Genomic DNA, 21,019 nt, shown 5'->3' with positions numbered 1-21,019 from the left:
CAATGTAGAATATAACACACACACACACACACACTCAGAGCCCAGCGGCCCCAGCCCGGGGAGGTACTACAACTCCCAGCATGCAGCGGGGCCGAGGCCCCGCCCCTCGGCCCACTGGCCCCGCCCCCCCGCTCTCTGCTCCCTCCCCTCCGTCCCTCCCGCGGCCGTTGGGTGCAGCAGCGCGCGGCGGCCGCAGAGGCAGAGCGGCCGTTGGCGCGGTGGGTGGCGGCGCTCCGCTCGGCTCCCTTCGCCTCGCCGGTTCCGTCCCTTCTTTTCCTTCTCCTTCCCCGTCCGACCGCCGATAGAGAGGCCGGGAGCCCCGGACACCTCCTTCCGCCTGCCTCCCCCTTCCTTCCTGCGGTGAGTCTCGCGCGCCTGTCGCGACGCAGCCCGCCCCCGCGCCGCCCTGTCGCGACAGAGACCACCTCCTCGCGATCGCGGGGGGGGGGGCTCGGGGCCTGCCCGCCTCCGTCTCATCCCCCTTCCTCCCCCCCCTTCGTCGCTTTGTGCTCCGCTGGAAGCCTGCAGCGTGGGTTGCTTTTTTTTTTTTTTAAAAAAAAAAAAGAACCTTTAATTTCCGTGCTTCCTGCGAGTTTGTTACCTTATTGTTTTCCTTTTTCACTTTTTTCTCCCCCTGTTCACGACAAATTTGTCCCCGGGGTTGAACAGATTTTGGGGGGGGAAGCTCTTTGTCACGCAGCGGGCAGGAGCCATCCGCTTTGGGGGGGGGGGGTGAGAAATTAACAATAATAATAAATAGAAAAAAAATAAGAAAAAAACGCAGTTATTCGCGCTCCGGGGTGGCTGAAAACCGGGGTTTTGGGGTGTTTTAGGGGCGTTTTGGGGTGCTTTTTGCCGAGGGGCAGGGGGCCCTGTGCTCGGCAGCAGCACAACAAAGGGGGTTTTGTGCGGCCGCTGCTACCCTGCGGGCACGGGGGCAGCCCGCGGGTTTGGGGTTTTCTCCTAAAATTTTGTACCCTCCCGCGACAAATAATCCCACGTCGGTTTCCTCTGGAAGGATCCGGATCGGCGGTGGATCAGAGGTAGCTTTTATCTATTTGTTTGTTTTAATTGTAAGCTCCTCTCGGGGGGACGCGCAGGGTTTCTCCCATCCCCTCGCCCTGTTCTCCCCTGGCTCTTTTGTGGGCAGCCAGAGATCCGGCACAACTTTGGTCGGCTTCTTTTTTTTCTTTTTTCTTTCCCTTTTTCACTCTTTTTCACGTAGTTAAATAATGCGGTTTCAGGCAGAGCCGATAGCACGGGGCGATGCTGTGCTGCGTGCTGAAACCATGGAGAGGATCTTAAAAGGCCAGGGCAGAGAAGGAGCGGCTGTGCTTTTGGCTATTCCCCCCCCCACTCCTAAAGGGGATCACGATATTTTAAAGCATTTTTTATCCTGAAAGCTCATCTTTTGTGTTTTCAACCCCCTCCAAAGCCGCAGTTGTTCGATGCAGCTTCTAGAATGCATGCAAGCACCAAGTAGGGTTCCTGGCCATACACTTCAAAAGCTGCTCTGATGTTTTTCTTGGGACTCCTTGGACTTTACAACACCCCGCTTGGCAAGCAGGGTTACAAAAGACCGAGCTACACCGAGCCCTGGGCTCCGCATCCCAGGCACGGTGGCTTTATTTTTGCCATTTTGAAGCCACGCGGGGGGAGACGTGGGGAAGAAGGCTCTTTCCGGTTTCTGTTCTAGCAGCTTTTTGTATTTTACAGAGGGAAAAAAAAAAAAAAAAGCCGGATGACCTGTTGATGATGCATCTTCTGTCACTTTTTTATGTTGAAAGGCGCTGCTGGGTTATTTGAGACAAAGGCTTTCCCAGCGAGGCTGGCCAGATTCTCATTTGCATGTGTTGTGCGGGCCGTACAGGCTTTGTGTGTTTTAGGCCAGCGATTTCAGAGTGAGTAATGTGGTGGCAAAGTTCAGAGGTCTGCACCGGACACTTCCCCTTCTCCTCTGCCCTGCCTCCTCCCCACTGGGAAAAGCTTGGTTTGTAGGAAACCGAAGACTGGTAGCTGGGAAGAGAGGCCCTTGTAGTGCCCTGTCAGAGATGTTTTAACCAATTTTTGAAGTTCTTACCCGTTCTGTATCAATGAAGCCTTAGGAATACGTTTTAGTTGTATTTAGGCATCTGCAGCATACCCTCAGTTTAAGTGCCTCCTGTTTCGAATGAACAAAACTCGTAGGAGCGCCTGCGTTTAGCTGAGTACAGTCTTGTGAAGTGTGCCTAATGAGCGTTTCGGTTCTTGCTAAGCTCTGAAATGTGTTTCTTAATGCAGCAGGTTGCCATGTTATTGTTTGTGTCTGAAATCAAAGTTTCAAGTAACTACTCATATTTCAAGTGGAACAGAACTTGGTGTTAGTATGGAGTCTGTCTGCTGCAGCCAGTGTGTGTTTTGGTATTGCTATTGGTTTGTGTTAAGAAACGAGGCATGGAGAACAGGATTCTTTCACTTCAGGATTTATAGCTAGGGACTGTGTAGATGCAAAATAGAGCATCATTTGCTTGGAGACAGTGATGTTTAAACTCCTACTCATTTGTAAGGAACTAATTGCAAGTATATTTTTGTGTATAACGTCGTCTTAGGATCCCTATAATACAGGAAAGCATAGAACTTGGAACTGTTTGTAGATGCTACTTCATGCCATGAGCTAAAAAAGGAAGAAAGAAGGTGGTTCATGAAAAACAAAAGTCACTTTTAAGCATGTGCTTGTAAGCTAAAATGTACAGTTGATCTGGAACTCTTGCAGGATGCTATTAATTGGAAGTACTTGTTGCTAGCTGGTCACTGCTCATCTTGATGATTAAATCATAAAAGTTCTGACTGTAGGTGGCATTAAGAGGTAGAAGTTCACAGCTCTTTTGCTTCCAGACGTTCATTCCTTAATCTTCAGATTCACAAGTGTGCTGACAAACTGTCAAAGGAAATGACAGCAAAGAGATGGTGTAGGAAGTAGGTCAAGCACTGCTAAATACTGCTGAGATAGTTTCAGTGGAAAAAAGTAAAGTTGCTTCCATCTGATCTAGTTTCTGTTTCCTTTCAATCTTCTGGTTACAAGAAGCACCAGGAAATCTCACGCTCCTGCTGAAGTCCCATAGTCCTACTGAAATTAATATTGCATCCCTAATCGGGCACAGTTGGTCTGCCTGGGTGGAAAGATTCATGGTGAGGAAGGTAAAATAGCATTTTTTAGTTCTGGTTCTGTGAGGTGCTGAATCCCCCCAGGTTGCATCAGCTGGGCAAAGACAAAGTGCTCCTGTGTTTCCTCAGGGGTCTTAGGCAGCTTGTGGGGTGGGTTTCCATTCCTGCTCCTTCTCCCTGTGCTGCTCTAGGTTCTGCTGAGGCAATGCCATCATGGATGATGATAATTGTCACAAGTGATTGTACATGTTTCTTGTTAAAAATGTTGTGTGAATGGATCTATTCAAAAAACTGCCTTCAAATTTAAAACCAATAAAATATTTGGTGTGCTAGAAACATCCTTAAACTACAAAAAAGTGAGCTTTACCCCATTGCTACTCTGCTCTAAAAGCAGTAAAAGCCCCTGACAATAATGTGATCTGCAGAAAAATTACAGCCTTGCACTCTGAGTGTATTCTTATTCAAGTATGCTGTATTTATACTGATTTGAAAGCAGGTATTACTTGCGGGATGGAGGAGGTGCTTCAGTGCTTTGCCCAGGTGAGTGCTCGGCTTGTTGGCTACCCACGTGAGCGCTGTGCTGTGGACTTCTTGTGCTGACCCTTGTCATGCGCCTGGGAGCAGCAAACGTGGCTAGAATCTTGAAGTGACCTTTCTGCAATAACCATGTAGTTGTGAACCCATGTAAAAAGTTCAGTGGTGTCTGCTGTGACAAGCTGTTTAGGCCACCTCGAAGTGGCTTTACGGGACGATTCTGTTGAGCTGTGTGGAAGGTAGGTGGTCATCAATACCAGTCTTCTTTCAGCAGCATCTCCTGCCTGGCAACCGAGATGAATCCTGTGAGGTGCTTTTTAAGGACTGGGCTCAAGTGAGAGCTTGTCGGCAGTTTGATTCAGGCTGAACGTAGTGCCCGGTGGGAGCATTTGGTTAAAGATTGATGGTATCCTCAGGTCCCTGCTGTGTAGGAACACAGTTTGGTTCATGAATAGGTAATAAAAGTTAAACTGCTGACCTTGTTTCTTAATCCGTGCTGCTGAATTCAATCATAGTGACTTGACTGCCACCCATGGTATGTACTGATATAAAGGTAAGTTTTAGGCTCAAATCTCATGTGCTTGAGAGGAGAATGGATGTTTCTGGCTGCCATTTCAGGAGTGGAAATGTTCTCTGATCTTAACTGAAGGTGTATGGCAGTTGGCGGAGTAGGAGCAGTCAAAACCTCTTACTCTGGCCTTGTTATATTCCTTTTGGGAAGAGGATTTGCTCAATTCACACTCACATTGTAATACTTTTCTGCTTCACGAGTAGAGTATGTTACAGAAGACTTTGGATCTGTGTCATGCTGGCTCTGAATGCTCTTGATCTCCCTTGATGTTGGCTATACAGCTATGTCAACCAGATGTTTTTCTATGCTGACACTGTTTGCAGCAGATTAATTGCAAAAATGTGTTTTCAGAAGGGGAAAAAGCACTTCTTTTGGGAGAAGGTTTTTAGCAGTGGGGAAGTATTTAGGCCAGAGCTGTTCTGGTCCGGGTATACTAGGTAGGGTGGGGACGTGTTTGTTGGTGGGGGCATTTACACCTTCTAATTGACAAAAGTTAATCAAAGACCCGGATGTAGGCAAGCTTCTACTGATAGTGTTTTTGTGAGCCTGTTAGCTTACATATTCAGTATTCAGGGAGATAACCATGGTGGTTTTGGCAGAAAAGCTTTTGTTGCTAAATGCTGCATTTCCATTTGTGATTCCGTAGCATTTGCTGTAGTGGCGGAGGCTCTGTGTTGTAGACAAGTCTATGGTAGCACCGAAATGAACAGCAAGGAAGCCAAGAAAAAGCTGAAGTTAGATTCAAATCAGAAGGGATTTTTTTTTTTTTAATAGGATAATTGGAATAGCTACTACAGAATGTGGTGTTGTGTACTGATTGAGGTTTGGGGAAAATTGGATACATCAAAAATGCTTTGTAGTTGCTTGCAAAGGATGGGATTGGAGCAAGTTTGTTGAGTAAGATTCTTTGGGTAATAGTTCATTGGAGTTAGGACTTGAGGCAGAAAGAAGGAAAAAACCTGCCTAGCCAGCATTGTTTTTAAGCAGGCCTCCGTCAATGGATTATTGCCTCCATTGCCAGTTGATATATCTGCTTGGATGGAGTTAGCCATTTGTATTTCTAATAAGTCCTGTTTCTGCAATTATGTGACTCTTTGGTCTTAATTGCAAACAGTTAAAAATAGTCTTTCATGAGCTGGGATATTTTCTTTATTTCACAGAAAAGGTTGGTGATAGAGCTCAAATCGGAAGAGATTGGTATTTTTTTCTTCTTTAAGAAGTATTGTAAGAGTTGCCATTAATGTTGGCCTGCAAGAGTTTTCTGGAGGTGTAGTGAGAGCAAACCTGGATCAGATTTGAGTATCTCCCCCCAGCCTGTTTGCCTTTTCAGTGCTCCTGCTTAATTATGTGTCTCACAGGTTTGAGAAGAGCAGTGAGCAACTGGGAAGCAGCAGCTGTAGAGCTCCTCCCTGCCTTCTGCCAGCTTGTCCTCTAGCATGGTAACCCTATATCCTGGGTCAACAACATCAATGTTTTCATTGTTCTTTGGGTCAGGGTAGCCGGACTGTAATCTCTGGGTTAGATCTAGCTTGAAATATTTCCATTCAGCTGGTCCTCTGCCTGAGGAGTGACCCACGGTGACTGGGGCAGCATGCAGAGCACTTAGGTGGAGCTGTGGGCTTAGAGCTGGGAGTTAGTGTCTGTGTAGCCTGTGCACGTGGCCCCCTTAACCTTCAGATCCTTTGGGCTGCTATAGGACAATATTAAGCTAGTGGCAAAACTAGGCTGAGGATGGCACATGTTGGTAGCGTTGAGATCATACTGTTCTGCCAGTTAAAAATTACCTCCAAGTGCCTACTTTCCCTACCGTTGGTTCCTTCTGCTCTCAATGGTTGAGCAGTATTAAATAGCCAAGACTTGATTTTAAAAATATGCCAACTTGTGTAATACTTCTGTTTGCTTTGTCCTAAGACAAGTTATTCATGTTAAACGATAAAAGTAGTTTCTGAAGAACTTCTGTAAAGAAATCTTAAGGCTCCTCTTTTCTTAAGCGTTAATGTGGATACTGAGATACTTTTTTCTGATGTTTACTGATGCTGCCTTGATATCCTTTTCACTTACGTGAAGCAACTGTAATTCACTACAATGTTCTTACAAGAATAAATATTGTCTCAATCGTGGTTTAACACAAGGTTCAACTGGGAAAACAAGTAATGGTTCTTTTGTCATATCATGTAGCTGAACTATTTATTTGGTATGAGGTTAGGGGAAAAATCCAAAATGCATCACACATGGAACCTTACTATAAAGTAATTCACTTCCTTTTAAAGAACTTGTTGCTCATTTTCCTTCTGTAATGCACCTCTTGGGATAAGCTGCTAATTCTAAAAATATGTCAGTTCCACCATTTCCCACTAATATATTTTTTTTCTTTGTTTGGCTTTGGTTTGCTTTTTCCCTGAGCCACTTTAAATACTCTGAGGCGTGCTTAACATGGAAGAAAATAAATGTGCCTAGGTATTTGAAACGCTGTATTTAGATCACTGCTATATTTCAAGGCTAGTGGAAGATGACTTTAAACTTCTGTTTTAAAGTAAGAGTGTACAGGGGCCTCAAGCCTTAGTCAATGTCTCAAGTGGGATGCATACCTGCTCTTGGGTCTGGCTCCTTTCTGCAGTGCTAGTGGTCTGTTTTGAGTTTAGAGAAGACAATGCAACGTCACTTAATGATGTCAAAATTGTCTGACAGAACCAGAGGAGTTCCTCACCTATGGGAACCAGAGTTACTGACTGTTGAGTCAATCAGTACTGCTATTTCCATCTTCGTGATAAAACCTTCATGGGAATTCAGTTTCAGATTTGGGAATACCGTCCATATTCAGAGTCCTGCAAAAAGCTGTGTGATGCTCACCAATGGAGGGAGGGCATTTGCTGTCCGTGAACGGCTTCTGCCCTACATTAGTAGTGATGATCAAAAATTGGATAGTTGCAGAGGAGAAGATAATAGTCAAGCTGGAAAACATGTCATCTTGTTAACACCTATCTTCGACACCTGCTATTTGTGTGTGTTGGGGGGAGTATTTGTTTGATGTACTGGCAGTGCAGAGCCGGGGGAGATCCAGCTCAAATTCCCCCAAATTTACAGGGACAGTCCATAAAAACTGCTTCTTAACAGGGAAAAGATCTAAATGTTTTTCCTTATTCTTTCAGATACACAGTGCAGAGAATCAGAAGGCTCCCAAGCAGGCCTTTAAGTGTTTCATTCATTCTTTTTCCCATTTGATAATGCGTAGGCAAATTTGTGATGATAGACACCTTAGATAAGGAGTGCTCTTCTGGTCCCATCTGCTGTCCCTGCATCTCCTCAGCAATCACGTAGCTGTGCACTTTGTGCCCTGGGATTGGAGATCAAGCTGAAAGCACGTTACATGTTACTGTACAAAGACAGTTGATCCCTCCTTTGTGCTTAGATGACTTTCATGGCCAAGTCATCTCCTCTTGATTCCTGTGGTAGGTGGATCCGTCATGCAAGAATCTTTGTTCTTTGATCTTTTGTTAATAAGGTAATTGCTATGCTGCTGATAGCCCACATCAATTGTTAAAGCATTCATTCGGTGCTGTATGTGGTGGATGAGAAATGTCATTAAAGTAGAACTTTCCCTTTTGGTGCTGCATGACCTGTTGGCTGCTGGTTAAGGTTTCTGAAAGCTACTTCAGGTTGTTGCAGAGGGCTGCAGTGCTGTGGTAAGGGTAGCAGCTGGGGTTCCTTCCTTTGTTTTTAAAAAGAACCGACGTGGTTCTGTTGAGTGGTCAGCCACCTGCTGAAGCTGAGGAACTCAACTTGATCTTGCAAGCAGATAAATGCATGGGCAGCTTTGTTATTTTTAACCACTTAGCTTCTTTGTGCACGTGTGCGTGTTTTTATAGTCAGTATGTGGCTTTGGCCAGGGGCTTTCTGAGCAGTGTGTGTCCTTGTGCGTGTTGCTGTTGGCTGGGAAAGGCCACAGTGCTGTACTGAAACGTGGGGGCTTCCATGGCTTAGGTACAGTGACTGCTTTTGAGTAGGCCAAAGTGTGTGCTTTTTCCTCATTTAAATAACTGTTTGTATTTCATTGTTTTATGAGCTATGTGTAGTCAGCAGTGGAAACTGCTTCCTATAGAGGAAAGGTGTTGGAAGCATTTTTCCTGCAATTTTTCATTTAGGGTAATCTTGGAGAGGAGCTTGTTGAAGTCAACAGTGTCTAAATGGGAACAGAGATAGGAGCCTGATCCAAAAGATAAGGAGAGAGTAAACCTTTACCTTAAAGCTCAGAGGGACCAGTTGAAGGGAGTAGTGAGGAGCTTCTTTATTGTGTCAACTAAGCATGCGTAGTGAGTGTCTGGCATCTTTCAGTCTCTTAGCATCCACAACAGCAAGTACTGTAGGCCTGCTGCTATTTTATAGCTATTAATAAGGAGCAGTAACAATCAGATTTATCTGGGCCTTTTGTCAGCGTGCATTTCAAACCTTCATTCGTTAATAAATAGCAGTTCTAAAGATCCAGATAGTGCTTGGCTTATGTGTAGCGTGAGATGGCATGAGAAACATCTTGTCTCCTCGCCCTGCCCTGAGCAGATGCCAAGCACGGGATAGCGTGTTTCCTCTTGCTGCCCGGCCTGTGTCCCCAGGCAGCGGTGGGGCTGTGGTCCTTCTGTGTAAGCACCATTAGGGAGGGACACCATTCCCTCCTGAATCCCAGGGAGGGGTGGGGAAGGGCACGTAAGCCACAGATAATAACAGAAAACCTAACAGATTTGTGCTTCACTATCCTATCCAACGAGGAGCTCAGTCTTGTTTTGCTCTGTTACACAGTTGGGAGGTGGGGGGAGAGGAATCTACATGCAAGCATGTCTCCAGAGCCCCAGATGGATGTTAAGCTTGGTTTCGCTTTTATTTTAATAAAGGTAAGAAACTCACAGGTGTTGATGCTTAATGTGCTGATGTTTGGAGGCTGCTATAGGAATGCAAATGAGCATTCGGTTACTAATCAAATCTTGCATTGCTCTGAGGTATGTAAACTAATGAAATACCAGCAAATGTGAAGCTGGGTGAATAAACTGATAGCGTAGCATAAGTTTCTCAAGTTCACATGTTCCATTTCTTCTGCCTTCACTGAGTCAGCGGGGGTGGTGTGTTGGTGTGACCGAGGAGCAGGTACAGAACTTGGCTGAGCCACAAGCCTGGTGTTTAGGGGGAAAGCACAGTGATTTCTGGTGCAGAGAGGTATAACATCTGTTTGTAAACTTTGTCACAATGGGACGGATTATAAAATGACAAATACTCTGCCAATCGGCATATGCTCAATTCAGTATTTCACAAAGTATGCCACTTAGATTTAATACAAATGTTCCCTTGGAAAGAGCACCTTGATTTATTTTTTTTTTTTTTCAGATGCATGAAGTAGAAATGGTCTGAGGCTCTCTGTTTGTTCTTTAAAGACTAAGTGCTATATTTCTAGCTCTTGGCAGGCATTGTCCACAAGTACTTCATGTTCCATTGGGCTTATGCCAAATTTAATGTACTGTGTGTACTGAAAGCATCAAAAACAAGCTTACTTTAATTTTAGATTTTACAGCTACCATTATTGATTTTTCTTAGAGCTGTTCCATCCAATCTGCTATCAGTTTAATTTCTTTTCCCTTAAGGAATTTGGGAAAGGATCTTGACAGTGTTTATTTGTGTGGCTAGGGACTGTTTATGTGAGTGAGAGCTATAGATCACACATCTTTGCAGTGGCCAAACTCTCCATTTATAGAAGCTAAATCAGCACACTGAATTATTTGTGAACTCCTGACTTGAGCAGTGACTGCTATGCTGTGACTAAGGGCGCTGTTATAAACAAAGTACATCAACTGTTCAACTGTTTTTCAAGAAACTTGAAAAAAATCTGAGATGGGAAAGGACTGTTACAGTCAGCTAATCTTCGATCATATGGTACCAAAAATTGTGGACTACCATTTTGCAGTCCTTGTACACCATGCAAGTCTGTGAGACCTTCGATTCTGAAGAGACAAAAAAAAGAGAAGAGGTGGGGGGTAGGGGAGAGAAACAGCACAAGTTGAAGTTACGGTAGGTTGACAAAGAGAGGAAGGAAATAACAGGGGGAAAGAATAGGGCACAGTGCAAAACACCCAACCAGCATGCGTTGGTTTGTTCATAATGCCACAGTCATCAAGTCTGCTGATCCCTGCCTGACAGCTTTGTCTGCTGGCTTCATATTTTGGCTGTTCATCTTTTATTTTCAACCCTTGGGGCCAAGTAGCTGTGCATAAGCATGGCTTCTGGCCAGGTGGCTCATCGCCCTAAGAGTGTAGAGCAGGATTCCCTTCCATTATCTTGATGTGGAAGAGCATGGCACTCAATGGAGCCTGCTTTTTCCCCCTCCCCCTCTTAGTAGTTGTTTTTTTTTTTTTTTTTGTCTCCTTTGATTGAATGCAGGTCTGCTCTGCTTTCTACTTTGCAACTGCACCCTCTGCTAGTGCTGCTGGAGCAAAAATTGCTCAGGTCTTCAAAGACTTGCATCAAAGTGGGGAATAGAGGGAGGGGTCTCTTGATGCACTTAGTCTTAAAATCCCAAGGAGTTCTATGGTCGCCGTTAATAGGACCTATTGTAGCTGAAGAACATGGGAATTACTAGTTAGCCTTCATTGTAGGCTTAACCACAGCACCCGGTGGGTTTTGTTAGGCCTAACTTACGTGTAAAGATTGAGAATAGTCCAATTTCAGTTCTCCAGTCCTCAGGATTTTACTTTATCTTAAGGATGGAGCTTAGTTCTTGGAAACATTCCTTTAGCTTTGATAATCTTCAAAATACCATCCTGCAGTCTTCAGAGACTATATTTTCGGTGGTCTTCCTGTCTTCTCACTGTACCTTAGCACACTTGTGCTGGGGGCTCTGCTGTGACCTGTTGCATTTCTGCTTTGCCAAGCAGCTCTAGAAGATGCTTTCCCGGCGTGCAACCACAGACCAGTTAAGAGGTTTTGCAACTGCACCCTGAGATGTGTTAACATTTAGTATAACCTGCCTGGGAGTCTTGTTATAGCAACTGCTTATGGAAGGAACTTGCATTAATGTTAGTGAACAAATTGTGCCTCTTTTCTGCCTCCCAAAAATGTTTTGGTAATCTTATTATCTTGGTGTCCCTTCTCACAGGGGGAGTAGGTGCTGTATCATGCATCAGAACTGAGTAAGCTGACAGTGCTCGTTTTCCTCTTGTCTCTCATTTGTCCCTGGCCCTAGACCCCCAAACATAGCAAAAACTATTAGAAGAATTGTTCTATAGAAAAATGTAGAAATGACTAAACCTGTTGAAGATAGATTAATGGGTTGTTGCAAGTGTGCTTTTGGAGCAGGGACAGAATTAAAAGTTTTTAGTTTATTACAGTTACTGTGTTTGCTTTCAAGCTTAATTTTTAAAAATCCTTCATATAAGCCAAGTATTAACTCAGTATGCATGCTAGTAAGATTTGTGCTGTACTAAGTAAGCTGTCTTTTGCTGATGAACATAGCTTTTGTTACATGAAGGAACAAAATAAATTGAACAGAAGGGTGCATATAAAGAAAACAAAAATCAACTCCAAGGTTAAGAACAGGAGTGGCTATGTTTCCGTGTTTTTTCAACACAGCTTTCAAGTACTGCTGAAGAACAAGCCCTATTTCCTGTCATCTCACTATTAATTAGTCCGTGCATTTAAAAAACAAACAAACACATTAATTTTGCTCTTTTTCTGGAAGTGAACACCCAGGCAGCTCTATGAAGTTCTCCCTTCCTGTTCTGTGTTTGCAGATGCAACGTAATGAATCAAATTGAGGAGTGGATCTGGGTCTGAACCTGGGGAGACCATGCCGTGGCTGTGCAAAAACGCTGTTGTCTAAATGCAGGGCAGCAGGGAGGACCACTGCTTTTGTAAGCAATGGTGTTTTATTCTGCCTTGAAATTGTTTAACCTCAGAATGAGATCCTGCTTTATGTTAGTGCTAAGCAAGTGCAGGCATTCCTGCAGGTCAGGAGAACAGGTGATAAATAGTTGTGTGATGCAACGCTTCTGTCTTTGCATGCAAAGCTTATGCCTGAGTACTAGTGGCCAGGTTTCTCAATGAATAGGAGTTATTTTGGAAGGGAACTCTGGAAATCATTGAGTCCAGATCCCTTTGCTCCCCCACTCAAAGCAGTTTGAAGTTAAAGCCAGCTCTTTCATCCTTTTATTCGGCATGGTATTGAACAGCATACAGCCAGGGTGTCTGCTGACAATTCTTATCTAATGTTTACCTGCAACTGTCAATCTTCTGTAAATGTGTAACTTAAACATACCCAGTATAATTCTAGAATGTGGTGTTGTTTTTTTTATAAGTTTCATTAAGTCTGGTATCTGAATTCACTGAGTAATTTTGAACAACTGAGTGTTTGAGTTGCTGTGTACTAAGAATACAGATTGGCCACAGAGCGTATGCTCTGTTCAAAGACATGCTATAAGGAGAAGAACTGCCACTATTGGTAAGTCTCTATGAAACCAACTTCTTTACAGTGGCTGTGAGCAACAGGTAGCTTTCCCGCCTCTGCCTCTCCCAGCTGACAGTTCTCAATTGGTGATGCTAGCCATTTGGTGCTAATGTGGATGGGGCTTAACCATATGGTCTCGCTCTCACTTTCTCTCGCAGTGTTGAAAAATGTTGTCCTGTCTACACTAGCAGCTAACTGATCTGAACCCATTGTTGACAGCCACCATCATCAACAGGTCACTTTCCCTCTGCAAGTGTGGCTTTTGATTATGTATCGTAAATCCAAGTGGAAGTGCGGTTACAATCTCGCGGTTCTTGGACACGGTGAGTTTACATCTGCACGGTTGTTCTACGAGAACAAACGTTTCTTCTTACACTTGAACTTCTGTAGATGAAAATATGTAAGAAACAAACAACAACAACAAAAAAAACACAAAACCAACTACATCTAGAATTCCTTTGAAATAGACTTTTTTTTTTTTTACCCCATAAGGTTTTGATTGAGATTAGTTGCTAGAAGTACAAGTGTGGAACAATGCAAACTATTAGTATTGTCTTGTTGTTACTGTCCGTATTAGAGACACGACTGCTAAGCTGTACCAAACCATATTTTCTCTTGCCCCAATGTTGAATTTCTACTGAATGTTGTTTCCAGAGGCCTTGAGCCAGTGTAATATTGCTGTACCTGCTGAGAGTGACCTCTTGCTTCTCCCTCTCATTTCCCCACCCCGTGTGTGCACACAGCCCCACTCCTGATACGTGAGTTGTGCAGCCCTGCACACTACTTTGCTCCAGATCTGCTGACCAGCATTTTTCAGCGAGGTGACTTTTCCCACTAACCCAAGAGAAAGAAAACTCCTGCGATTATATTCCCAAGAGGTTCAGGGAGATGAGGTTCAGGCAACTTTGTCATTAGACTGACTGTATACCTTTCTGATGTGGTAGGCTTAAAATGCTTGCTTTGCTTTTTGTAGCTTTGTCTATGAATGTGCTTGGCTTATTCTTTTTTCTTAGCCCTGTTGTTTGAGGACAACTGCTGCTGCCTCCTCATTATTGCTTGCACCAAAATAAAGGAGGGTTGTGAGAACATCAACTTTTCCTTGCTTGGACCACCTTTGATACCAAATTAAGTCTAGAGAAAATGAGAATACAAGCTCAAATCCAATGGATATGATTAATAGTGCAAAGATTTTTGGCATATAACTTTGAAAATGTTTACAGTTTTGTATCTTGGGGGATTGGAGCCAATAGGCATGAGATGCTAATCATAATGATGTTTTTCATGATCAAAAGTATCATTACTTCAATGGCTGCTATTTTTGTTTAAACTGCCAGAGTCCTAAAACTGGTTATGAGCAGTCAGTATTGGTGGTTAACGGCCTGAAACGTTTTAAGCATAGAAAACTCAACCTCATTTTTTTTTTCCAAGTGAGTTTGACGTGTATTCATGCTGCATATTTCTTCTAGTTTCAGATAAGCTGTGGATTCCACTGTGCCTCTGTTTTCTGTCAAATTTTTATCCCAAGTGAATTTTTATTTCACAATTACTGAACAGTGCCACTGTATCTGACAGTGCCACTGTTATCTGACAAGTGAAACTTGTCAGATAATACAGTATGGTCTACAGTTTTACTGTAGCTAGTAGAGCTTTGTTTTATCTACTCAAAAGTCTGATCTATTAGCAAAGAAATTCTATCTAATGAGAGATAGAATGGGTCAGAGAGGATTTACAATGTTCAAGTATTTGTGTATAAGCCAAAATACTTGTTACAAACTCTTAGCAAGCATGTAATTCCTTAAGAGCTGCAGAACACAGTAGTTAGTGAAGCTGATCGCTTTGGAAGCTCAAAGGTACCTGGTATTTGAGTGCTTCATCTCTTCTGACAAACAGTACACAACTTAAATACGGTAACTGACATTGAGCGTTGTCTCTGACTGTACTGTAATTAGTCTGAATGTCTGGGGCTTATCCAAAATCAGAGTAGTGAATTAAATTACACGTCCAGCCCAGATCTGCTCCAGTACAGTCTTGCTTAGGTAGGCTGATAGTGATCTTGCTTACGCTGGTTAATTCAGCTGACTTCAATGGGGTTGAATCCTTACTTGCACCTACATAATTGGGCTCAGGTATCAGGTTTGGTTAGGAGACCTGCTAGGTGGACAAGAACAGAATTAGGGCTTGAGTTCCTTTTTCTTTGCTCAGTTTGCTTTTGATTTTTTTCAGCAGAGTATGCCTAGAAACCAAGTCCTGCTGCTCAGTACAATTGATCATCTGGTAAACAGATGAGCTATAAACCTCAGTTTTATTTTTGTGAAACATTGTGAAGGCTTAATATAATAAAAAGAGAAAGAACTCAGTCTGTTGCTACATTACTGTGCCAGGAGATAATCTTTCCTCTCTGACCAGTTCCTTAGCTGTTCCAGCCATGGTATGATGTAGTTTTATTCTTTTAACAATGGCTTTATTTAGATTATCCTTTTAACTAACAGTTTTGGCATGCTTTAAAAAAACATTTAAGGAAGAGGATCTTGCTGTGATACTCCAGATTGGGCTAAATGTATAGGGTGCACATCTTTTATTTTTTATTTTATATTTAATTAGAAAGTCTTCATTTGTGCACTGGTAAAAACCATCTATAGAGCATGTTGAGTTTGCAAGCAGTTATTCAAAAGGCAAAAGTCTTGTCAAAAGATGCTGTCTTCTGTGTATTGGAGCTGTTTCAGATTATTTGGTGAGGTTTCGGGTTGGTAAAAGATTCCACATTGTTTCTGGTTAACAAGAATTTTTTTCTTGTGATCTTTGATTACTGTTGGCTGCCGCTTTAGTGGGAATTACGACTGTTTCGATGCCCCTTTGTTCTCTGCTACCTTTGCTTATTTTTTGTATTCTGGACCTTTATTTTTTCCGATAAATATAAGTCTTCAGGACTATATAGTTATAGTTGTACTGTTTGGGGATGTGGTTTGCAATTTTTATCCAATTAATACTTCAGGTAGGCTTGTATGTCAGAAGTTAAGGAATAAGCAACATGCTCTAACTTTTGGGAAACCCAAATATTTAAATGTTAATAAAAAAAATCAGTAGCGTGAGGCTGTTGGGAGGGTTGTCACACTTATTCTGATTGTATTAACCTTTTCCTTTCCCTGAATGAGGCAGGGTGACTTGAAAGGACAGATCTGGGTGTAAACCCAGTAATTCCTGAACTTGCAGCCCCTGATGTTTGATTTGTTCCTGTTCTTAAAAGAAATACGAGCATAAACACATAGTTAATCCCACAGTCAGACTTCTTGAAAATCCCAGTCCTGCAAATATGAGCATGTCTAGTTTTAATATCAGAAGCTATAAAACCATCTCACAGTAGCAAAACTAGGAATGTGTAGTTGTTCCCAGAATCGGTGCTTCGCTCCTGAGTCAGGCTATAGCTGACTCCTCTAGCTGGACAAGTTTCGTGACCGAAGCTTTGTGTAAACAGTTGGGCTCATGCTCTTTGGCTATGATGTTTGTATTTTCCTCTTAAGTACTTAACAAAGCCACTTTGAATAAGTCTTTGTTTCTCATTTCTAATGATACAGATACTCTAACATTGTTAGATTTTAAATGTAATGAAAATTAAACAGCTGTGTATCTGATGTTACTGATACAAAACCATACTTTGAAGAGAAAACCTATCTATTTTTTTAAGCAAAAGGTTTTTAGAAAATAGTATTTTCTTGTATTGGCCAATTTTTATTGGATTTTATTTTTTACCTTTCTTCAATTAAAATGCCTTTCTTACAAACAGGAAAAAGCCTCAGCTTGGAGGTCACTGCTAAAAGAAAAATATTTCACCTCAAACTAATAAAATTATTGGAGCTGACATATATGTAGGTTCTGTAATGTTCCTTAGCATAGAGGATATTTCAGAGTTGTTTGGTGACTTCTAGGACCAAAATGAGATCAGCATGGCATGTTTACAGACTATGTAATATAAACAAGGGTAGAGGAGGTAAGCTTATGACAACACTCTGTGCTTGTGGAGTTCAGAGTTTATTTGGGGGACATGTAATTCACACACTTCCATCAGCAAAATGCTGAATGTGCAGAATGACTTTAGAGTTTAAAGTACAGCAGTGGCTGTGAAGCCAAAGAAAGTCTCGTCTTTTCTTTAGAGAGTATATATTACTTTTACAACTAGTTTTGAGGTTGCCAAAGCCACACTGAGTGTGCTTGATGTTTTTTTTAATTCTAAATAAAACACCTGTCACTAAGGTGTATGGAGGCAATGCATGCTGCTAAGGCAGCAGCTGGTTAGTCATCACAGCTCATCAGACTAGTAGCCTTTTTCCCACTTGCCCCAAATTTTACGAACTCATTCTGTTTTATAGTGTCAAATGGGTTACACTGGCTTTACCGTATTAGTAGGTCTCTGCCTTATTTACTGAGACTGTTGTATAGTTCATTACTTGAATGGGCTTGCCTAATTGTATTCCTGATCTGGAATTTGCATTGGTCTAGGAGCTTGAATGTGGTCAGGTGTCTTAGCTAAGGTTGGGTAGTGACTTCTTTACGTGTGTGAACTTGGCTGCTTGGCCTCTTCCTTCCTCTGCTGCACGGCACTTTTCTTCTCTGCTGATCGATGACACGAGACATCCTGAAGCAGAAGCATTACAAACTGAATATGAGCAGGACTCCTACAAACCTTTGAGTGTGTGTGAATGAGGCACCAATGTACTTGCTATGCACAGCTGTTAGCAATTTGAAGGAAAGTTCAGGAACAATGTCAGTCCTAAGGGGGCTGCACCAGAAGACCAGAGCCCTAGCTAGAATGCAGCTTTAAGCACGTGGTTTTTAAGAAGAACTTACTGAGTTGTGTTGCTTGAAAACATTTTGTGGGAAACAAGTAAACCTGCATTAGGTGATAAGAAATACACTGAGCTTGTGTCTCCAAATCTCAATTTTATGAATCTTACTGATTTTTAGGCCATATATTGAGGGTCTGCATTCACACAATTCTGTTGACTTCAGTGGATCAAGAAAGAACTTTTTTGTCTTCAGGAACACCTTCCTTGCTCACTGGTAGGCTTACACTAGCAAGACAGCAATCTGACTCCTAGTATTTCATTAGGGTGAGTGGTGTGACTTACCGTCATTGTGAATGCAAGGGCAGGCCGTGAAGCTGCCTGCTGAATATTTTAATGTGGTGTAGCAGTGGCTGCACACTTTGACTATTGCTGTACCGTGGTGACTCACTATCCCTGTGCTCTACCAATTTAAAATCTTTTGTCTTTGGATGTTAGATTTTTGTCTGATTTTTGCTTTCCTCAGTGATGCACACTCAAAGGCAACAAAGAGTAACATGGATTCTGGAGAACCTGGTATTTTGGGTGGAAGGAAGGGGGGCCACTGTCGTGGCACACAAATACCTCTTACTGCTTTTGAAAAATGGATTTTGTGACCCACACACTTAAATATCTTCAGAGCACCTCTGGTTGTAACTGAAGACTATACTATCGTAAAGAAAACAGTAGCAATATCCAGCTAGGTAATTTTTTTTATTTGAAGGTAACATTTTTCTGTATAGATAGCGAATTTTAAACTGAACCTTGTGATACATTGAAAACTTCATCTGTCAAATATTAATCATAATTTCCTTAGCTCTTGATTTTGTTAAACCTGGACTGTATGGTCAGGCCAAATTTGCTTGTGTGTTTATAAAAGTATGGCTTCTGATCTAAGTCTCCTTGGTTGAGATATTCTATCCTTGGCTTTTTTTTGGTGAGAATACATGCAATAACACCAAAACTTATATGTGAAATGACGAAACGTAGTACTTAAATGGCTGCGTTTTACTAATTTGTGATGTTATTCCCACCGTACTAATGTTACTGTAGTAGTATTTTCTTTGTTTTCTGTTGAAATTTCAGGAAAAAGCTTGAACATTTTGTTCTTTTCTCCCCTCTGTCCGAGTAAAAGTTAGGGGAGGCATCCCTAGCACTGACTTCTTAGTACTTTTTGAGAATGACCTTTGTGTTTTCAGGTGTTAGTGCCCATACAGAGGTAAATGGATGGCTGTTGCATCCTCTCAAGTGCAACTGCCTGTTTATTTTTATAAGCAGAAAACCTCTTATCCAAATTGGATTAAAGTGTAGGAAGTAAAGTATTGCTCTTCTTTAGATATGCTAAATCATGCATTGCCCATGGGATTATAAAGGAGAAAAAAAAAGATAATCAAATAGCATGGGATATCTTTTTTTCCTCTGAGCAGTAACAAAGTGGGAATGGGTAGGTGATCTAAGGAAACAGGAGGAGGTGGAGAAGATATTTGAACTTCATCTGTTTGACTTGCTGGCTGTGGAAGGATAGTAACATGGAAACATAAGTTTACAAAAAGCTAGTTTTTTTGTTTGTATAGAAGAGTATTAGCATAAAAACTGGTTAAATGTATTCATCAAGAGACAGCTTTTAATATATTGGGAGACAGCAGAATATAACTTTATTAGAAATTTATCACACATGCAAAGCAATCAATTCTTATTTTCTTGGATAGTTGCTTAAAGTAATCTTTGTTTTTAGGGCTCAGGTACAGAACACTGGAAGATTGCCATAAAGTTATGCTTGAATGTCAGAAATATGGGAAACTGAGGAGCTGAACCAGCCATTTAACTTACATTGGAGCCCCATAGATACCCTGTTGGGCCACTGTAAAAAACTGACTGACACTAGGCTTGCAGAAAGTAGGCAGACCTCTGACATCTCTCCAGAGGTATGTAGGTCATATGCTTTATATGTAAATGCTGCAGGTGATACGTTTAGAAAGGACCAGGTTTTGTACCTTACATAGAGACTGTCCAAAGCTTGAATTTAAGAGGAGGAGGAATACAGTAAGATGGTACATTTATTAGCTGTGATTTACCAAATATTCATGCATGAACTACAGACTTGGGACTTTGATACGCAAGGTTTAGGAGAGCCAGGTGGAGGTTATGCACACTTTTTTTTTTTAAACTGGAATTGCAGATGAACTACAGTTGAAATAGTGAGTGTAATAACAGGATGGTGAGGAATTTAGGATAAAGCAGAGGGAAACTCTATTGGATGAACTTGGCTTTTGTGTTTCACAGCCTCCCTAAGTGAAAAGGAACTTGCCTTACTTTAAGATACCCATTTGTGTGATGTGGGAGTTGAATAGAAACTATACTGAGTAGTTTTTAAATTTTGTCCTTAAGATCTTTTTCTAGTAAGTGAGTGTGGAGAGACAGCATGCTGCAGCTGAATCTCTATAAGTGAATACTTTTCTGTCTTTTTTTCCTAATCTACATTAAATGTTTTTTCTTACTAAAAGTGAAGCAAAGATGTGTCAACACTTCTAGCAAGTCTGTGAACTTTCTCTGAAGAAGTCCCTGGTCAGGCAATCTAACTTTGTGGGAATGAAAACTTTCAGGTATTGCAGGTTCAGCTAGTTCTCCTAGCAGGTACCTTAAAAGTTTTGCAAGCAGGAAAAATATGACTTGGAAATGAATTTGAATTGGGCCTCTGTTTCTCAATTTAGGGAAGCAATAATACCTGAAGCTCAGTGAATCTGAGCTCTGCTCTTCAAAGAAATTAAAACTACAGCTGAAAAATTCTTTGAGGAAGTACTTGAGCATAGCATATGTTAATTGAACGTGCAGATATGGCATTTGACTTGCTGTGTTTTAAAGATCCAGAAATACTCCTGGAACACTTAAGCTTTTTTTAAAAACAAAAAACAAAACAAAACAAAAAAAAAAAACACCAACAAAAAAACACTTCCAAAATAGCTGTGTCCAGGTACCTGAGAAATTCAAGCTTACTGTCTTGGAAAGAAGCCCAGTGCAACTGCATCTGCATGTTTCTGACTTAGTAGATGGCTTACATCAGATTGACCTTTTGGGAAAATTAGTTTTATTCAGATAATGCCTTACATATCTTTTCAGCCCTGTTTTTTGGGAATCCAGTGCTTCTCATGCCTCAGACCATTCTTGGGAAGCCAGATGAAGGACTATCTAAAGAGCAGGTCAATTCCTGAATATATGGGCAATGATTGCTGTGAATACAGTTCTATAATGCCAGTGCTGAACTATTAAGGGGGGCAACAAGTTTGTGAAGCTGTTGTGAAACATGGGATGCTGCGTATCTTAACCTTTCAAAGTCTTAATCAGCCCAAACTATCTCCAGCGTGTGTACGGCAAGCTCTCTGCAGTAATTCTTGCTAATCATTTTGTTTTAAGTAAACGTTGAAACAAACTGTCATAGGAAGGCTACCAACAAACATGAAGCTCCAGGTCGGTTTG

The 21,019-nt window shown here is 41.9% G+C and overlaps 1 protein-coding gene across 2 annotated transcripts in view; it reads left to right on the top strand.

The window, feature by feature from the left end:
• Positions 1-176: 176 nt before the first annotated feature.
• The window catches only part of PELI1 (pellino E3 ubiquitin protein ligase 1), a 43,124-nt gene continuing 22,281 nt past the window's right edge, over positions 177-21,019 (top strand). The window contains exons 1-2 of one of the 2 annotated variants that reach the window (XM_035321757.1): positions 177-360; positions 12,887-13,051. In XM_035321757.1, coding sequence (XP_035177648.1) covers positions 12,997-13,051 — 55 coding nt within the window. In that variant the 5' untranslated portion in view covers positions 177-360; positions 12,887-12,996. The remainder of the gene's footprint in view (positions 361-12,886; positions 13,052-21,019) is intronic. The other variant, XM_035321759.1, reaches the window with a different exon arrangement.

Source organism: Oxyura jamaicensis, chromosome 3 (genome assembly GCF_011077185.1).
Source record: "Oxyura jamaicensis isolate SHBP4307 breed ruddy duck chromosome 3, BPBGC_Ojam_1.0, whole genome shotgun sequence".
NCBI lineage: Eukaryota > Metazoa > Chordata > Aves > Anseriformes > Anatidae > Oxyura > Oxyura jamaicensis.
Note: the sequence above shows the minus strand (reverse complement) of the source record. Positions and strands in the feature narration are given on the sequence as shown.